The sequence below is a fragment of the Siphateles boraxobius genome, unplaced genomic scaffold, assembly GCF_051911475.1.
Source record: "Siphateles boraxobius isolate OS27281-9 unplaced genomic scaffold, OSU_SipBor_1 104, whole genome shotgun sequence".
Lineage (NCBI taxonomy): Eukaryota > Metazoa > Chordata > Actinopteri > Cypriniformes > Leuciscidae > Siphateles > Siphateles boraxobius.
The window spans coordinates 3,612,557-3,632,486 of record NW_027508705.1 but is presented as its reverse complement, the minus strand read 5'-3'; the positions used below and the strand labels follow the sequence as shown (position 1 = coordinate 3,632,486).

Here is a 19,930-nt window from a genome sequence, read left to right as displayed (position 1 = left end):
ACCAGGCCTCTGGTTGGCATGGTTTTACGACTTAAAAGTATGCAGTCATTTTGAGTCAGGTCAAAGGAAAGACACACAAAATATACTTTCCTGCATTAATTTATAGACGGACTGAGCTGTAATTGAACGTGCATCCCAGGACATTGTGTATACGATGATTATTATTACTATTATTATTAAGTCTTGTATAGTGTATCTTGCATTGTGTTTTGTTTTATGCATGTCTGATGATAGAACTACTAGTTAATGAAGCCCCATCTAGGTGGTGTCTTCCATCAAATTCTTCCTCGTTTAATGACTGTTCATCTTAAGCCCTGCTGCTAGTTATTAGTAGTCCATTTTCCACCATTAGCAAGTTCTTCCAAAAACATCAGTACAGCTATACACTCACCTAAAGGATTATTAGGAACACCATACCAATACTGTGTTTGACCCCCTTTCGCCTTCAGAACTGGTTTAATTCTACGTGGCATTGATTCAACAATGTGATGAAAGCATTCTTTAGAAATGTTGGCTCATATTGATTGGATTGCATCTTGCAGTTGATGTTCGAGAAACCAATTTGAAATGATTCGAGCTTTGTGACATGGTGCATTATCCTGCTGGAAGTAGCCATCAGAGAATGGGTACATGGTGGCCATAAAGGGATGGACATGGTCAGAAACAATTCTCAGGTAGGCCGTGGCATTTAAACGTTGCCCAATTGGCACTAAGGGGCCTAAAGTGTGCCAAGAGAACATCCCCCACACCATTACACCATCACCACCAGCCTGCACAGTGGTAACAAGGCATGATGGATCCATGTTCTCATTCTGTTTACGCCAAATTCTGACTCTACGATCTGAATGTCTCAACAGAAATCGAGACTCATCAGACCAGGCAACATATTTCCAGTCTTCAACTGTCCAATTTTGGTGAGCTCTTGCAAATTGTAGCCTCTTTTTCCTATTTGTAGTGGAGATGAGTGGTACCCGGTGGGGTCTTCTGCTGTTGTAGCCCATCCGCCTCAAGGTTGTGCGTGTTGTGGCTTCACAAATGCTTTGCTGCATACCTCGGTTGTAACGAGTGGTTATTTCAGTCAAAGTTGCTCTTCTATCAGCTTGAATCAGGCAGCCCATTCTCCTCTCACATCTAGCATCAACAAGGCATTTCCGCCCACAGGACTGCCGCATACTGGATGTTTTTCCCTTTTCACACCATTCTTTGTAAACCCTAGAAATGGTTGTGCGTGAAAATCCCAGTAACTGAGCAGATTGTGAAATACTCAAAACGGCCCGTCTGGCACCAACAACCATACCACGCTCAAAATTGCTTAAATCACCTTTCTTTTCCATTCTGACATTCAGTTTGGAGTTCAGGAGAGTGTCTTGACCAGGACCACACTCCTAAATGCATTGAAGGAACTGCCATGTGATTGGTTGATTAGATAATTGCATTAATGAGAAATTGAACAGGTGTTCCTAATAATCCTTTAGGTGAGTGTATATGCCTTTTACAACCTATTTAAGTCAGCCTTCAAAACGATTTTTCCAGTTAAGGTTGATTGTAAAATTTTTGCTTCACATAACTAAAGTTTCCGGTTCCACTTTATTTTGATGGTTCCTTTAACACATTCTGTTGACTATGATTAATGTTACACCTACATGTTTACCAACTCTCATTAGAGTGTTAGTAGAGTATAAGTACACTTGTGGGGTTAGAATAAGCTGACATGTACTTGCAAAACTACTTAGTCAGTAGAATGTATTTTGGGGGAGCATCACAATAAAGAGTTAGCAGATCAGTTTAAATACAATAATTAATAGATATAAACTCAAGTACATACAGAAAAAAAGGAAGTGGGCTTGTTTGAGATATGGAGTTATTAGAGTCTTATTGTACATTTTCTGAAAAGCTACATTTCACACTTTCCAATGTCATGTATGTAAGTGAAAAGTGTTAGTGTACTAGACTACAATGACAGCAAAGAGTTACAGCATAAATACAACCCCAAATCCAGAAAAGTTGGGACATTTTGTAAAATGCAATAAAATCAAGAATCTGTGATTTTGTTCATTCTCTTTAACCTTCATTTAACTAACAAAGTATAAAGAAGATTTTCAAAGTTTTCACTGATCAATTTAAATGTATTTTGTAAATATAAACACATTTTGATGGATGCTACACACCATAAAGGGTGGGACAGAGGCCAAATAAAAGTGAAAAGCTTAGATAATATCCAAGTTAAACAGTTTTGAAAGAGTCCACAATTACCAGGTGAATTGGTCATATGATATGTAAGGGTATCGTGATTGAGTGTAAAAGGAGCATCTCAGTCTATGCAAGTGTTGCAGACCTCACTCTGGGGTCAACTCAACAGATGATAATGTGCCTTTAGTAGATAAAGGACAAGAGTGTGTGTTCAGTCAAGCAGACCTCCGTGTTTGCCGATGACACGCTCTTGTCTCACTTATTTACTTTATTTCTCATTTATTAAGTTGACCCCCAGAGTGGGGTCTTCAACAGATTTGTTGGGGCTCGTCCGGGACCAGCTCCACGTGTCACAAGGAGACTGATCCAAGCATCTCAAAACTGTTGGGAGCATTGGGGCTAGAGGTTAGTGGCTGCTGCGTTCACGGACGGCGAGTCACGAGGCGAGTGCCAGGCGATCTGCGAATGGCTTTCTGCATCCCGAGGTTGAGGCTGCATCCAGGATCCAGAGGGACGTCAGAGAGCAACATCATGACGGATCGTGCTAGGAAGCAGCTGGTGTGGGACATCAAGAAAGACTTAGTAACCTTACCTGCTGATGAACTTTATTGCATTGTCAAGGTCAACTGGCAGATACCAGGGAAAGACACATAGGAACTGGATCTGGAGGACAGTGATGGATGTTTTGAGTACACTGCCACTTTCATGTCAAGTGAGTCCTTGCTTGAGGCTGAGGCTATGAGCTTGAAGCTATGAGCAAATAGCTATCATTACAAGAGACTGAATGTTCTATTAAGCAAGCATGTACTGTTGTAAATTCACATAAGTTAAAAGACATGCATCCAACATTGAGAACTCTCACACACACTAATACCTTATCCAATACATGATCCTGTTGAGTCAACATCACCATTCACTGTAACTGTCTCGGTGATGTTAGAAGCAGGGGTGATAGTAGAAAAAAATCCTGAGCCTGAACTTTTTTCCCTGGGACAGATGCGTAGGGCGAGTTTATCCTCCGCCAATTTCTGACACAAAGTGACGAGTGGATGAGCGATTGTTCTTCTCGTCTTCTTAAATTGTTGTCATATATTTTTGTCATTATTTTTTGAGAATGCAAGACACACACAAACACGTGTCTATCTACATAACTCTTTTTAGTTTTTTGAATTCGACCCAAATCCTAAATTTCACTTGCACTGCACTGCAATGTATTTTTTTCATGATTAATATTGCATTGCAAAATAATGTGTACTGGTCAACTAGTCTAAAATTAAGAAACCCCTAGAAAACAGTAAAAAAAACATTTGTACATTTAAGATAGTTCTACTCAATTTGTTATTCCAATATCCAAATATGATAGCCTACTTAATAAAAAGAAAAGAAAAAAGGGCTTTTATTTGTGCTGTCTTTGCATTTGAACATTGCACATTTTAAACAGGACACGCATTAGCTGAATAAACGTTAGCCAATACAAACATACTTATAGAAAATAATTGACAATGAATAGACAGGAGTTCTGTCACAGGACCAATAATAGCAAAACGAATCACTTATTCTAAAAATAATATCAAGTATATGTTAGAAGAATCTGACATAGGGCTGTGTTAATAGTAAAACGTCCGTCATTTAACGAATTTTAAAAACACGGGATGGATAATAAAAAATGCTTTCTGGCATTTTGACAGGAAAAAAAACACAACCAAGAACAACACAGTTCGTAAATTTCCATTTTACAATTATCTCTCTCTGTGTGCGCGCGTTCTGTGTTTGTGAGAGAGAGAGCTCGCGCAGGACTGATACAACGGTATCTTATCCATAAGTAACGCGCTAGTTTTCATACAAAATTATGATGTAACATAATTAGGTACTTTAGTTATTATAACACAATAACGTAACACATGCAGGCTACGTTTCTCAACACAGAGAATGAATAAATAAACGCCTGTTTGCAGACTCCTTATCAGGAGGCTAAATTAATCCACAAATCACAGCACTTTCATAATCAGTAAGCCATAGCGATTTCAATTTTATTTAGATTTATTGTTCATCAATACTTAAGCATTTTATAATTTGCATGGCTGTATGATGTCTTCATCTTATCTGAGTGACATGAATGACAGAGTATTTTAAGGTAACCCATGCGATTGTGATCACTCCGTGTGATAATAGAATCCAGATTAAGTTAACTCAATACAATACTTCAACTTTCCACATCCACCCCAGCCCGTTTACCTTCAGGAGTCAGAAGTACCGTGACTACTGTAGCCTACTGTCCTCGCTCATGAAATCAGTTAGAGGCGGTCGCGGGAGTGGAAGCGGGATCGAGCGGGATTCTTTATTGCTGTCGATTTTCAGTCTCTTATGGATTAAAGGCCTTACGTATCCGTCAATCATACCCGCTTGCTATTGGAATGAACCCAGCGCTATGATTGGTCGAGCTCAGCTTCTTTTGCTGTTGAATTTTTTTTTTTTTTTTTTTTTTTTTTTTTTCACAGACACGTCTGTACGCCGGAAATCCGGCGTGGCGCCGGAACGCTATCAGGCCTGTAGAAGGGCCAGAACTGAAACTGGTACATAGAATGTTTTCTGATTATGAAGATCTCTGTAAGAAACTTCTCCAATATATGTCTACCAGTGTTGGACATGTTACTTAAAAAAAAGTAATTAGTTATAGTAACTAGTTACTTCTCACAAATAGTAACTGAGTTAGTAACTGAGTTACATCCTTATAAAAGTAACTAATTACCAGAGAAAGTAGCTATTGTGTTACTTTTTTTTTTTATGTTCAAATAGGCCTGTCAAATAAATATGCACCCAGTATTAAATATGTTAAATGAATGAAATGGACACTTAATAGAATAAATTATTATTATAAAACATTGAACACTAATCTACACTATTTTAATGTTGCTGTGGGACAATGTGAGAGAACCCTATTAAATTCAATATATTATTCTAAATATTACCATTACTATAGTAGAACAATAAAACATAATAGATGGTTTATACTTAATATCGCACAGACCACAACTGCCCAACAAATAAGTTTAAAAATAAGTTATGCTACTTAAGAAATGTACCAAAAATGAATAAATAATAATGAAAATTATACTTACTCTTTGTAGTGCATATCAAAATGCTAAAACTGTTACACAACTTCACAACTAGTAGACATACTGTAGCCTAAGTATTTTCTGCCTCACAAAAGTAAACCGTTTAACCCCCTGGGGTCGGCTATCGCGCCGGCGCAATAGTCTCGCTTTTTTTCTTATCAGTGCAAAAGAAACTCAAATAACTCCGTCGATTTTTGTCATACAGGCAAGTGTTATACATCATTAAAAACTGTTAAATGTCTTTTTTTTGTGTACACTAATAATAAAAACAAAAAGTTGTGTTTTTCGTAAAATAAAGAAAAAAAACATGATGCACGTTCTGTCTTCTCAATGTGAAGTTCATTCCGAAAAGCGACAGAAAATGATCTGTAACTCAGCCAATACTTGCCACCCACACATGAAAGTAATGTCTTTACAAAGCTTGAAGTCTCCTTTTTTAAATGAAGTAAATCATATCAAAAACAAATATTCTCGGTTTAAGAAATCCGTATGAAAGCAACGACATGTACAGTTTCTCCAGCCCGAGCTCATTAACTTTAATTTGACCACACCCCCACGGGCGAGAGCTGTTCTCATTCAAAGGATCCACGTGAAGGAACGCGGATTTAATTTAATTATTAAATTAAACAAAGAAGCAGCGACTCCAGTATTTCTCTACTTTTCATCAGTTTGGAAGACTGTTTATGCTGTGGATTTACCTTGGATTTACCTCAGAAGGACACGTCTTTGATTATGAGAACAATTTTTAAGGTAAGAGACATAATAGTAAGTGTTTTATTGTTGCATAAATTTTACATTGTAGCTACTAAACTGGTGCCAGCCTAAAATGTTATTTAATGAGATACAAGTATGCTAGTATGAGTGTTTATGCTAATATGGTGAATATGTTAATGTTTAGACCTGTGTTTACTGTTAAATACTGTGTTTGTGGATATCTGCTCAAACGTAGATGTATAATGTAACAGTGCACTGCCGTTCAAAAGTTTGGGGTCGGTAAGATTTTTAATGTTTTTAAAAGAAGTCACTTATGCTCACAAAGGGTGCATTTATTTGATTGAAATAATATTTCACAATATTACTGGGTTTTTGTATTTTTAATGTAAAACAGCTGTTTTCTATGTGAATATAAAGTAAAAAGCGTAATTTATTCCTGTGATCAAAGGTGAATTTTCAGCATCATTACTCCAGTATTCAGTATCACATGATCCTTCAGAAATCAGTATAATATGATGATGTGATGCTCAAGAAACATTTATGATTATTATCAATGTTGAAAACAGTTGTGTACCTTTTTTAGAATTATTTGATGAACAAAGTTAAAAACAACAGCATTTATTTGAAATAGAATCTTTTGTAACATTACAAAAGATTAGGCCATTAGGGGAGGGTCTTTGTCTTTCTCAGATGTAAAATGCATTCATATTAATGAGAGATTCACGCCTCCTTGCATAAAGCTTTCTCACACAAAACACGTCATACAAATTTTAAATCAATATATTGTCTTATCTAAATGAGTATGCAGGATGATTTTCACATAGTTTTGGAGCAAATATTCTAGGCTACGTGATACAATTTTCAAAAGTCTTGTGAAGAAATAATCACTATGGTTTTTTTTACCTTATTTCGGTGACATTTGTTTGTTGTTTTTTCACAAACCACGCATAAACATTATTATCTTAAAATTCCAAACTTTACATACATGTTGCTGAACTATTACTGTAGCAGAGTTTGTGCTGAATACAATTTAATAAGACTTTAGCCATGAAAATGTCACTCAGTAACAGAAATAAGCACAAATGTCAGAGCATGTCAGAACACCTCCAGGACCCAGAAAACCCCTCAGACCCCAGAGGGTTAACAAGAAGTGCTCTCTCAATATAATACTGAACAATTTAACAAAAAAATTATTATAATAATAAAATATAATATTTTGGGGTTTATTTTTATAACCTACAGAGAACGTCATCATCAGAGGTCATTTAAGCCAAATTCTAGGCATGTTTGCCGCACGTGTTTACAACCGTCAAACAAAGATGTTTTCTGGGAAGGTTCCCTGCAGGTTATTTTCGGGTTTTATTTTATAACCTAAAGAGAACGTTACCAGAACGTTCCCTGTTATTTTTTGGTTTTATTTTTATAACCTTCCCAGGAAGTTCCCTGCAGGTTATTTTTTAGATTTTATTTGTATAATTAATTAAAACGTTGCAGATGATACCAATAGGCTATAGAGATTATTCTAATGCTGAAATTAGTAATTTATTTATAAACAAACTATATAATGCTCAGACACCCTCTGTCTCTCTTGCGCATTTGTTGAGTGCGCTCTCGGACACACTCGGTCTCTCTCGCGCATTGTTGAGCGCACTCGCGGCGTTTGCTTCGATTTTGTCCACTCCGGCGCCTCACAATCACACACACACACACACACACACACCAGAGAAAAAAACTTTGCAGGTCCTATGGCGGTGAGAGAGCCTACTCGGAAGAAAACCGCTTCAGTAAGTTCAATTATAGTAACGCGGCTAACGGCACATTATTTTGTCAGTAATGGTAACTGCTTTTTAACGGGGGAAACAGTAATTCGTTTGATTACTCGTTACTGAAAAAGATTTATAATTATTTATATAACTGATGTCTACACATGCACAACATACTATGACACAACATACAAACTAGTGACATGACACATAAAAAAGTGAAAAGCTTAGAGAATAGGAATCAAAAGGACTCACTGACATTGACAAGATTAACCCCTTAGGTATCGAAATTTGGTCGAAAATCGAATTTTTAGATACTCAATGGAATCGAGGCAATTTGGTAGGTGCCTGAAAAGTATCAAAATCGATACCTAACCCTAATAAACACACAACAACATTGAGAAAACAGCAAGTCTGACCATGACGGACTGAAAAGAAGAAATGAAGCAGAAAAGATTTCCGCGTGAAAGAAGACTTTGCGTACACTTACCTATTATGTAATCGCCACGTACCAATGGTCGTACAAAAGGTTTTTACCAGCCCAAACGAACTGAAAATTTTGTTCAAATTGTCACATCAGTTACATCTAGGGATGTTTTTTTTAATCCTTGCGAAACGTTTAATTGTAATTTAATTAATTTAAAGACAAATACACAATTTTTTCATTAAACCACTGTTTTTAAAAAAAGGGGGGAAAAAAGCAATTTTAGCTTTCTAAACCCCACCCCACCAAACCAAACCGAACCGTCAAAATCGTGGGATGAGCCGAACTGTCAGTTTTGAGTATCGTTACACCCCTAGTTACAGCAGTTTGTTCTTCAATTTTGCTTGAAGTATATCAGGGTCTTGAGGATTTGAATGCATTTTACTGCAGGTTTGAAAAGTGCAGACTCTCACCCCACACCCACTCTGTTTGCCTTCCGTTTACCCTTTTCTCTTCCAGAGAATGACTGAGAAGGAACCTGGAAGCCTTGAGAGAACTCTCTGCTGGTCAAGCAACTCCCTGCTGTCTGGGTGAAGTTTGCCATCTTCACTCCACTTTCTCCAGCACACGCACAACAGAAGCACAAGAGAAATAAACGCACCCTCCGGGTTTAACAAGTTACATGTTTGCTCTCCTTTTTCCCCAAACCCCGCTACACTGGTGGAGAATGTGGGCAGCAGAACAGCGACAAAAAGCAACCCCAGGGGCAGGAGAAATCTAGGAGGCACCTACCAAGCGTGGGAGAAATCTTCCGCCACCTTGCTGAGGTCTCTGTGCGGCGAGACAGTTGGTTGCTGGCCAAAATCAAGTGGCTGGGGAGCTTGTGTGCCTAAGAACAGAGACCACCGCCTGGATTACACCACTCGAGCCAAGAGCTTCAGCACTGCATATTCTCCCGAAAATGACAGACCAGGATGACATAGAAGCCTATCTTTACACTTTTGAGGTTGTTGCGGCTCGAGAAGAATGGGGTCGCGAGTGGGCATGTCTGCTGGCCCCGCTGTTGACTGGTGAGCCTCAGCAAGTATTTTATCCCTCCCCCCTCGAGGATGCCGCAGACCATGACACACCAAAGAGGGAGATCTTCGCCCGGGTAGGACTATCTCTGGTGTGCGCAGTTCAGAAAGTGCATGAGTGGAACTTTGAACCAAGGGTCCCCGTACGTGTCCAGGCTGCCCAGCTTCCCCGACTGGTCAATTTTTGGCTACTGCCCGACCAAGCCTCTGCTGAGAAAGTTGTAGAGAGAGTCCCTGTGGAGTCCACTGTTATGTGCTTTGACTCACCCTCATCGCCGCACCGTCGGTCTCACCAACCCTGAATGATTTAGTTGAGGCAGTAGAGCTGTCAGAGGGGGTTCTCCACCAGAGATTCCGAGGGGAGAGCCGTTCCGTCTGTCCGGAAGGGCGCAACGTGTTGTGGATGGCAACTCCAAGCCGGTGAGCCTTGACATGCCATTCTCGTGTATTGGGACGGATCTCAAAGGGGCACTGCCCAAGTCAGGTCGGGGTCACATGCATATTCTAGTAATTGTTGACTATGCCACCCACTACCCAGAGGCCATCCCCCTCAGACGAGCAACAGCAGCAGTCATCGCCCAAGAACTCTTCCTGTTGTGTAGCCGACTGGGGATTCCTACAGAGAACCTAACTGACCAAGGGACTCCCTCCGCCTCCCGGATAATGGCCGACCAATGCAAATAGCTAGAGGTGAAACATCTTCGAACCTCAGTCTAACATCCACAGACTGATGGCTCAGTGAAGCCGTTTAATAGGATGTTAAAGCAGATGCTGAAGAGGATGGGGGTGCGATTGGGACCGGATGCTGCCGTATGCGTTTTTTGAAATCAGGGAAGTACACCAGTCTTCCACTGGTTTCAACCGCCTTTGTATTGCTCTTTGGACGTCAACCCGGAGGACTTCCGGACATCACCAAAGCAGCCAGGGAGTAATAGCCCTCTCCCTATCGCTCCGTCATTGAGCATATTCGAAACATGAGGCAGAGAATCGACAAGGTAATGCCTTGGGTACAGGAACATTGGCTCGAGTCCCAGCGTGCCCTGTATGACCGGGTGCCTGCGCAACCTCGTGTGTATTGATCCCCGACAAGTTCCTTGCCTCCTGGAAAGGTCCCTACACTGTCATGGAGCGGGTCGGAACTGTGAACTACCGTTTACGCCAACCCGGGAAACAAGGCCAGAGCAGATTTATCGCGTTAACCTCTTGATGCATTGGGACGCAGCGCCCAAAGTCAAGGCGCTGTTAGCAGAGATGGACGAACAAAAGGAGGAAAGCAACCCATGAATTCCCCTGGCCCAAGTCCAAGAAACAGGGACATGCATTTCTGGGGTTGGGCGGGTACTATGGCTGTTTTATACCGGGCTTTTCCTCTTTGGCCTCTCGGCTGACAGACCTAACAAAGAAATGCCAGCCCGACAAGGTCGAGTGTAGTCTCACAGCAGAAGAAGCATGACCCTAACGCCATTTACAAAATGCGTAAATTGTCAGCGCAAACTTTAAAAATGATTTCTCTGTCTTTTTGTCAATTAAATAAAGGTTTTAGAGAAAATTAACAAATCAAAGTTTCTTGATTTTATTGGATTTTACAAAATGTCCCAACTTTTCTGTATTTGGGGGTGTAAACAAATAAATATGGAAAATGTATTTCAGAAAAGCAGCTGAAAAGGTAAAGTAGTATAATGTAAATGCAGCAGTCACTCACTTTCCTACTAATGGCAATTAGCAGACACTCTGCAGCCTCCAACTGAAGCTCGGGTTCGCTAAGCAACAGGCACAAGATCTCCAAAAGACGGCAGTTTTCATTGGTGATGTGGCTCAGAGCAACCCAATCAATGTAGCCAGCCAGAGTGTTGAGAGTGGCCACACCAACTCGCCAGTGAGCTTTTGTCTGGGAGTAAAAGACAAAAAACACAGCTTATTTCATCTGACAAATATGCTACTAGATAGTGATTGTAGAGCAGATAGATTACATTAAGAAACTGTAAGAAAGCATTAACAATTAAATATTTGATTTTTTTAAGAACTTAAATACAAAACTGCAAAAAGCAGTTATGGGGCCAAGCATGACAGTCTCAAACACATTTGATGGAAAGATGCCATATAAAGGATCTATGCATTACCCAAGAACAGCTTGATATATTGAAAAGCTTTTGGCAAATTATAGTCTTAAGGTCATCAGAGCCAAATTTGTTGCATATCTGATGAACACAAGAACAATTCAAAATGGTAATATTGCAAAATCGGACAAAAGCCAAGTTCCTCCACTTGGCTTTTGTCCGTTAAATAAATAATTCCTGTAACCCAAGAATTTGAGAACACATCAATCATAAACATAATTACTGTACAATACTGTTAATTTTTCATAATTTGTTATTCTTATTTTACATCTGTTAATTCCTCAAAATGCATGAAAAGAAAATTCTACTAGCCCTAGCTCTGTAACCAACAGTAGAACGCTACCATAGAGGACTTCTATCTGTGAAAATAACAGGCTCCTCTCTGGTCCCTCAGCAGAGAGAATCAACACCAAATTGAAGGTAATTTAAAATATATATACAGTAGTCAACATTTGAAGTGGATCACAAAAGATTATCAAGTTGTCCTAAGACAAGAATGGGTATTGTTTCAAATTCACAAATAACTTTTATGAAAAACACATTCTTTCCCCTTACACAAAAAAATAACAGGGTAGAAATGGCCTTTTATTTCTAAATTATGACAGTTTTCATGTAAAAATCCTATTAACATGAGTACAAATAAAGAAAAAATAAAACATTTTTTACAAATCTTTTTTTTTTCAAATCACACTGGACGTTCTTAAAGGGGAAAAATGTGTTTTCAATGATGAACCTAATGGTTTGACTATTGGTTAAAATATGGTTGAAATAAAGCATTTTCCAAACCCTTTTAGATGTAGGAGAGTTGACCAGATCTCAGATTTTCAACAGAAAACATTTGAAATTGGCACTTGAAAAATGAAACAAAGCTTAAATGAAAGTGATTGAACCCAGTCTAAACCCTGTACACTGTACATTTTTAGATGAACCTTTGGTTATTTTAATGAATATTTGGCCTCTAATAAGAACAGCACGAACCCCCTCACAAAAACCTGATAAATAAAGATTAAAAGTCCAACTCGCCTTCAATTCCAGACCAGCAACACATTTCTAGAAAACAACATGAATAAATCCATTAAAATCATATGAACGTGACAATATTCTGTTCCATGCACCACAGTGTAAAAAAAGCACACAAATCATTTAAAAATGTTTTGCATGTGATCATAAATGTCTGAAGAACTCACCAATTTGTTGTACTCATTCACATGAAGCTGCAGAATGCCAAGCAGGAAGGTGAAGATGCTGTCCATATTCTGCGTAAGGGTTTGCTGGATATCTCGCCGTCTTTGAGTGGGTAATGTCTGAAATGTGATCACGTCCTCAGCTAACCGCAGAAGGACAAGCATTACAAGTTCTGTCTGAGCATCCTAAAGAGAATTACAATGATTATTGTACATGTCATTATTTACTTAATGTGCATGCAAAATGCTCATCAAGTAGCAGATCACCAGAATGTTCTCACACTGACTCCTGAAGATTTCTGTAGAGTTTAGTTTCAACCACTTGTGTCAAATTTGACAAATTATATCTCAAGCCATCTGTTAATTAACCAATAATCACAGCTGTGTGCTAATGTAAGTTTATTTTCCTTTGTTTCAATGGTTTATCTTTTGATTGTGTAATCTAAACAAGATTTATTTTTATTCACTTGAAGCTTCTTTCTCACCTGTCCTTCCTTCACATTTGTTCCTTCTCCCTATTCCCTCAAAATGGTTATATGCATGATACAATGTTCCATGTGAAAGCAAGCGGATTTTCACGTTGATGTTGGATCATTTGAAAAGTCTCAGTGCAACTGGTACAATGGTCTCATGCCCACAGATAGAGAAACAATCATAAAAGTTGAGTGTTTAGGCATACTTTGCCCACTACAGTGGGGATTCCCTTCCCAGGGTCTTTCATTCAAATTACCTTCTGTTCTCTAACAGGGTCCAAACTCAAACTAAGATCCTATTTAATTCAAATACCAATTATCTCACTAAATTTGAAGAATGTTTTTATCATTTATTATTTTCAAATTGATTAATCATGTAATTGGCATAATACACGTTTTACACTTCATTGTGAGTAGAAAGTTCTGAGGATTCTGATGTTACTGCAATTGTCTGAGCAGTCTGTGTCCTAAATGTTCATCAAATAACAAAAAGAGAGAATCACTCACTGCTCTTAACTGAATATTCTTAGTGGCTACAAGGATCAGTGTGCATTTAATTCAGACGGTGAAGCTATGCAGGTTCTTATATAATACTATTCAATTTCTGTAGTATTTCTACTACTACCTCAGTGTTTCCTATTAATTACCTGGTCACCATGATTTTGTCAAGTAGGATATCTTCCTGGGTCAAGTACAGGTATTTTTTTGAAATGTAGGCCCAGTCCTAACCTTATCCCAACCCCTAATCCTAACCACAACCCTAGAATCAGAGGGAAATGATAGTTGAATAACAATGATGTAGAAGCACTTAACCCTGGTTGTAAGCCTAAACTTGAAGAAGTGTAAACTTGTCCCTCATATCTGAATGGCTGATTGGAATGTTGCTCCAGAATCAACAAAGATGCTGATCCAGGAACACACTGTAGTTTGGTTAAATCACGTTCACCTAATTACCTAGAGCCTAGCGGCCCGTCATAGTCTAATCTGTGCTGCCAGATTTCCATAATGAACCAAAAATCTTTGAAAACTTCTCGTAATAACAAAAAAAGTATCTAATGTTGTTTTGTGCCATAGCGTTAGCAAAGTCAAACAAAGTAAAATTGACAGCGCAATAAGACATTGTGCCCTTACCAAATCAAAAACGACTGCAATTTTATTAAATAAGTATATGCATTTTGTGCTGATTGTTTCAAAACGAAGTGCACGCTTTGCTCTTGTGATCATCTCATGATCCGGTGTTTTCCAGTGTACACAGTGCATGAATGTAGTGAACTCCATTTCTGCATGTGTTTTTCACATTTGCATAATTTTCAGATTTACTTTTGCTTCCGAATTAGCGAATTAAAAGCAAGGTGCAAAAGAGGGACCCTGTTTTATACTAAACTTTCTAGATCTTGTAGACAAGGTGGACATCCATTCTTCTTTTTTATCCGGCAATTAAATTAGCCCAATTCTGGGTTTTGGATGTGAACACCTACTTTGTTTTTGGAACTAAACTCTGACAGGAAGGCATAACTTCAGGAGCAGGATGAAGCAGACCTGTCCTACAACATCAAGCTAAAACTCTTGATACCCCCATAGCAGCCAGGGCTTCCATCTCCTTCAGCATATCGGGCCAGTGCTGCGGCCACTCTCTCTTGATCATCTCAACTACTATGCGTGAGAGCGCATCCTTAACATGACATTCCTCTTGCAGAATTGGATGTGTACCCTAAAACAGGACATTAAGCAATATAAATAAATAAGAAATCTTCATAAAGCATGCAATAAGATAATTGAGTAGAGACACTTCCAAGATGCTCACATCTGACAACAGGCCCATAGTGCAGTTCTTCAGCCGGAGCTTTTCTTGTGGTGCCATGTTATTCCACTGAAACCTGTTCATAGAAGAATGTGTTCAGTTTAGTGTTCATTGTTCACATCCACCCATTTTGGGATATGGCATAAAAAAACCTGAATGGAAAAAATGTGCATAAAAACTCAAACGCTCAACTGCGGCGGATCTCTTTTTTTTAAATCTAATAAAACAACATGTATTTAAACTATGAAACTATGATTAAATCCCTTAATGCACTAACTTGCGTGACACTGCCTGAACAGAGAATGTGATTGGATAACTGGACTAACTAGCGAACCAATCACATCGCGCAGCATCTCAAATGTTGGTTTGGTGGTTCTGAAACACCTGAGCCAAAGTCTGTCATCAGAATGCAGTGTTTCCCATACATTGATTTATTTGTGGCGGCCCACCACAACATCAATATTGACCACCTGAAATAGATTTTAGTGCTTCCCATTTATTAACTAGACTGTGGCGTAATATCACATTCATTATCTAACTTCTCATAATATCATAAAAGGTCTTTACTGTCGTGTTCTGTGCCATTGCTGTCAAACAAACTAAAATGGAAAGTGCGATAGGGCTTTGTGTCCTTAATCAAAGGACTGTGTTTGTGTCTCTATTCACAGTGAATGAATGCAGTGAACTCCATCTGTTCATGTGTTGAGTTTAGTGTGCATTTGGGATCGCAGTTATGCATTGTTCTCCCATTTGCATTGTTAATGATTACAGAATTTCGCTAGACTTGTAATGAGCCGCGTTTGAAAACTTATTTTCCGTCAAAATAAAAGCTAACAGGTTTCTCTCATGCATGTATAGAAATTAGGACAATTTATTTTTCAGTGCATTCGTTTTACAATATAAGGCTATTACTGTCATAGGAATAATATTATAACAACATTATTATTACTATTGTGTACTGTAATGTAGACAGACAGTGATTCACAACTGAAAAGAGGTTTGAGTCCCCTTTAAAGTTCAGGTACAAGTCAATGCACTGACTTTTTTGTGTGTTCAATTTGCACACTGAATATGGGTTGGAGCTCTTAACTTTGAACTCTCAAAGTTCACCAGATTGATGAATTTAACTTTAAAATGTACAAAATTGACCCCGGACCCCACTAGAGGGACTGAGATACACCTAAAACAGATTCACAAAATCCTGTGGGAAACACTGGAATGGTTTGGTTATATTTCCTGCCCAGGAGCGTATCGCATGATTGCGTTTCCAAAAAACAGCATCCGACCGCAAGATAACATGACAGCGTTTATTGCATTTGGGGTAGAAAAACAATTGTGCTTTATTCACAATAGTTTCAGATGCTACACTAATTTTGCACAAAAGTTAAATTCTCAACTTGGTTTAGAAACATAGGCTAGCTATTGATGTATGTACACACACACACACACACACACAATTGTTTTTAAACACTTACTTGACTACATGCTCCAGTATCTGCAGCCCAAAGTGTCTGACCACTGCCGTCTGTGATTTCTCCGCTAACTGAAGACCACATTCAACGCAGAAGGGACTTTTCTCTTTGAAATCTTCAATAAACTATAACAACAAAAAAAACTATTAAAACATTTAACAACAAGATCTAGTAGATCAGCATGTACCTCAGATTTGGGGTGACTGTTCAATACAGCAGAGAGAGCAGAAAATCTGCCTTAAATTATTTGTTTTATAAACAAGGTTCTTAGCACAATCATATCCAATTAAAGGGACAGTTCCCCCAAAAATGAAAATTCAGTTTTTTTTATTCCCCCTCCTGTCATTCCAAACCCGCAAGACTTTCGTTCATCTTCAGAACACAAATTAAGATCTTTTAAACAAAACCACCCATTGCCATAATGTCAGCTCTGCGTGTCCTGAGACTTCCTACACTGTAAACTAAACACAGTAATGAACAATGACGTCAATTTTAACATATCAACGCGAGCGCGAGTCCGATGATGAAACACTGGAAGAACTAACGTTAGTTATTCAACCCGAACCTCCATCGCAAGGACGACTCGCGCAGGACTACTCAGCTTGAGGGACATTATGAGATGTTGCATCTGTAATTTCTCACCATTAGCATTAACAAACTGCATGTCCATCAACAAACCAATTATTTTACTTGTACTAATTTATTTACTGAGTATTTTCTAACATATATCTGTGAACGTGTAAACTGTATCAATAACAGTACATGTTTGCAATACATTAGCCGAGCTCTAGCGTGAATGACATAAACCTAAACATGTAACATGTAGACATGTAACACAAACGTTGGTAAAACAAATCTTGCTCCATGCTTAATCTTTACTCAAAAGTAGTGAGAACAACACAATCTGAATTGATAGACAGTTTTAGGTAATAGTGGCCCACAACTGATTAGCAGAAGTATTTCAGTAAGACAGTTATAATGTGAGTTAACAAGTTAGCAGGAGACATACACAATATAAAACTCAAATCCTTTGAACTCCGAGATTTGAGAAGCAGTCGTCAGTAAAATAAAGGGAACACAGCAAAAGTTTAGGATTATAATGCTGTGGTATCGTGGTAAAGATGAACTTTAACCACTGATTCTTCACATGCTCGTCCTTGGGCAGTGAAAAAAAAAAACTGGCTTTACCTTCACATTGTAGAGCACAGCGTCTTCTCGACATGATGCTGTCCATTATCCACAGGAATCAGCTGCCGGTTTGAGGTTCAAGTTTCCCTGGTGTCTGCACGCGCAATAAGTGGGCGGGTAATATGCTAATGTTTCATCTTGACGTCACAACGAAGCGGCTTATGACTCGTTTGAAATACGATTCATTTCATTGACTCAGAGTCGACTCTTACTTTTGAAAGACAATAACTTTTTAGACGGTGCACGTTCAGATTTAAAACTTTGCAGGATATTTTCATTCTTTTAGAGCTATGTTACACACTACATGAAAGGTCATTTTCAAAAATCCATAATAGGGGCCCTTTAAATCTGTTCATCATATAAAGGGATCAAGTCTCTTCAGAAAATATTGACTAACCCCCTCAATTCATATGGATTAGTTTTGCGACCTCTTTAATAACTTTTTGAAGCATCAAAGTGGTAATTGCATAACTGGCAATGGAGGGACAGAAATTTCACAGATTTCATCGTCATTTGTGTTCTGAAGTTGAGCGAAAGTCTTGCAGGTTTGGAATGACATGAGGGTGAGTAAATGATGACAGAATTTACATTTTTTCATTCAACTAACTAATATTTCAATATATGGACACTATCAATATAACTTTTTTTAATAATAATATTTTAATTTTATAAAGTTTAAGTGATCCTGTGACCACCTTGTAAGTTTGCTGAGGCCCCCTATTGGGCCCCAGTCCCCTGGTTGAGAACCACTGGTCTAGTGTAATGTGTTGATCCGCAGACAAGCCATGTTTGTTTTATTTAATTATTTATAGGTTTTGGTCTTGCAATGACAATAATATTCATCTATGTCATTGTGTGGATCAGTTCTGCTGCATCCCTTGATGTATGATCAAGTGAGTGTGCATTCAATATTGTATGCTATGCGAGATGGTCATTGACACAACGTCGCCTAGTACAAACTTATTTTTGCTTATTGATTGATATCGATAAGGTTGGCATTATAAAGGCAAAGCATAATAACATAAACATAAACAAAATAAGATTTACGACTTAAATAAACATGAATTAAATCAAAACGGGATTTTCTAAAAAAAAAAACAATTATTCAAATGGGAACTCCATAATATGGATTTACGTATCAATACATACATAATAATCTGTATATTGTATTTGATAGAGGATAAATCACCTTAAGGGCCTCCAGGCGGTATGTCTGACTGGATTCTGCCTCCATCATCACATTCACAGCCTTTATAAGCTCATCGCACAAAGGACGTATCGGTTCGGCCATGGCTTTAAGCACGTCCAGCAGACGGAATGTAAAACACCAGTCGACTAGTAAAATGTTACTGCACGCTTCGCTACTAGTTCAGCCTCTATGGATGTGCATTAAACAAAACGTGGTAGGTCTCTGCTGTTTGTGGACCGCCTTAATCAAGATGGCGGAAGTTACGTGCCCTCTGGGGATTGTAGTTTTTTAATGTTATTGACAAGCGCCCCGTTAGTTTTACATTGGCTATTCGCTGAATATGCGTTTTTCTGTCTCTTTTTTATTGAAACGACATTCTTACAAATATATAAATACCACAGTTAGTTTAAATAATATTCAATAATTGTATATCGTAATTCATTATACCAGTGAATGTTCGGATGTGTGTGACTGTCTAAAAATTCCTCTCACTTCTTTTTCAAACATGCCAGATCGCTTGATTTTATTTTAGAAAAAACTTTGTAACGTCATATTTGCATAAACATTTGATATTAATATATAAAGGCACAACTCTACAAGTTTAGCAGTGTTCTTGTTAATATTAAAGTCCCCATGAAATCAAAATTGAAGTTTTTTGGCTTTTAGTATGGATTTGCTAACCTTAGTGTGTTAGCCCTAGTGCTCCAAAAACAATGACAAATTTTGCATTCAAAACTTACCTCTCACTTCCGCCAAGGATCAATGATTTTGAAAACATCACTCTCCAGCTTCTCAGGAGATTTTCTGTCCAATTAAATGCACACTAGAATCTGAAGTGTCCCACCCACTTCATTATAAATAGACGCTGCTAAAATCCAATAATTGGTCACTTTTTCCACAGATGTACTATTTTCTACATGCACTAGGGTGCAGGAGCTATTTGTTGTATGGTAAAGTTATTGTTGTCCACTGGGTGGCGCTATTACTGTGTATAATTAGAGCACCTGAGCAACAAGGGTGTGTAATTGAGAAGCACACAGTTTTTGACCGCATGGAAGAGTAGCTGGCAAGGTGGATTTTAGTTTTATGCTGTCTACAAGGTAGGTTATGGCTTTGTGAACAAGGAAAGGCCACAAGAAGTTTTGAGATCATGTTTAATGGAGCACAAGTAATAAAGAAATGGACAAACGGTTGCATGAGAAACGGCTTTGGATAGGGAATGT

General features: G+C 38.4%; 1 protein-coding gene across 2 annotated transcripts in view; it reads right to left on the bottom strand.

Moving 5' to 3' along the window:
* xpo5 (exportin 5) overlaps nt 1-18,959 on the bottom strand; it is a 48,052-nt gene extending 29,093 nt beyond the window's left edge. For both annotated transcript variants that reach the window (XM_077247061.1, XM_077247060.1), the window contains exons 1-7: nt 18,708-18,959; nt 16,334-16,455; nt 14,862-14,934; nt 14,631-14,768; nt 12,588-12,770; nt 12,424-12,450; nt 10,986-11,171 (exon numbers count right to left, since the gene is read on the bottom strand). In XM_077247061.1, the coding sequence (XP_077103176.1) occupies nt 10,986-11,171; nt 12,424-12,450; nt 12,588-12,770; nt 14,631-14,768; nt 14,862-14,934; nt 16,334-16,455; nt 18,708-18,809 (831 nt within the window). In that variant the 5' untranslated portion in view covers nt 18,810-18,959. The remainder of the gene's footprint in view (nt 1-10,985; nt 11,172-12,423; nt 12,451-12,587; nt 12,771-14,630; nt 14,769-14,861; nt 14,935-16,333; nt 16,456-18,707) is intronic.
* Between the last annotated feature and the right edge of the window lie 971 nt (nt 18,960-19,930).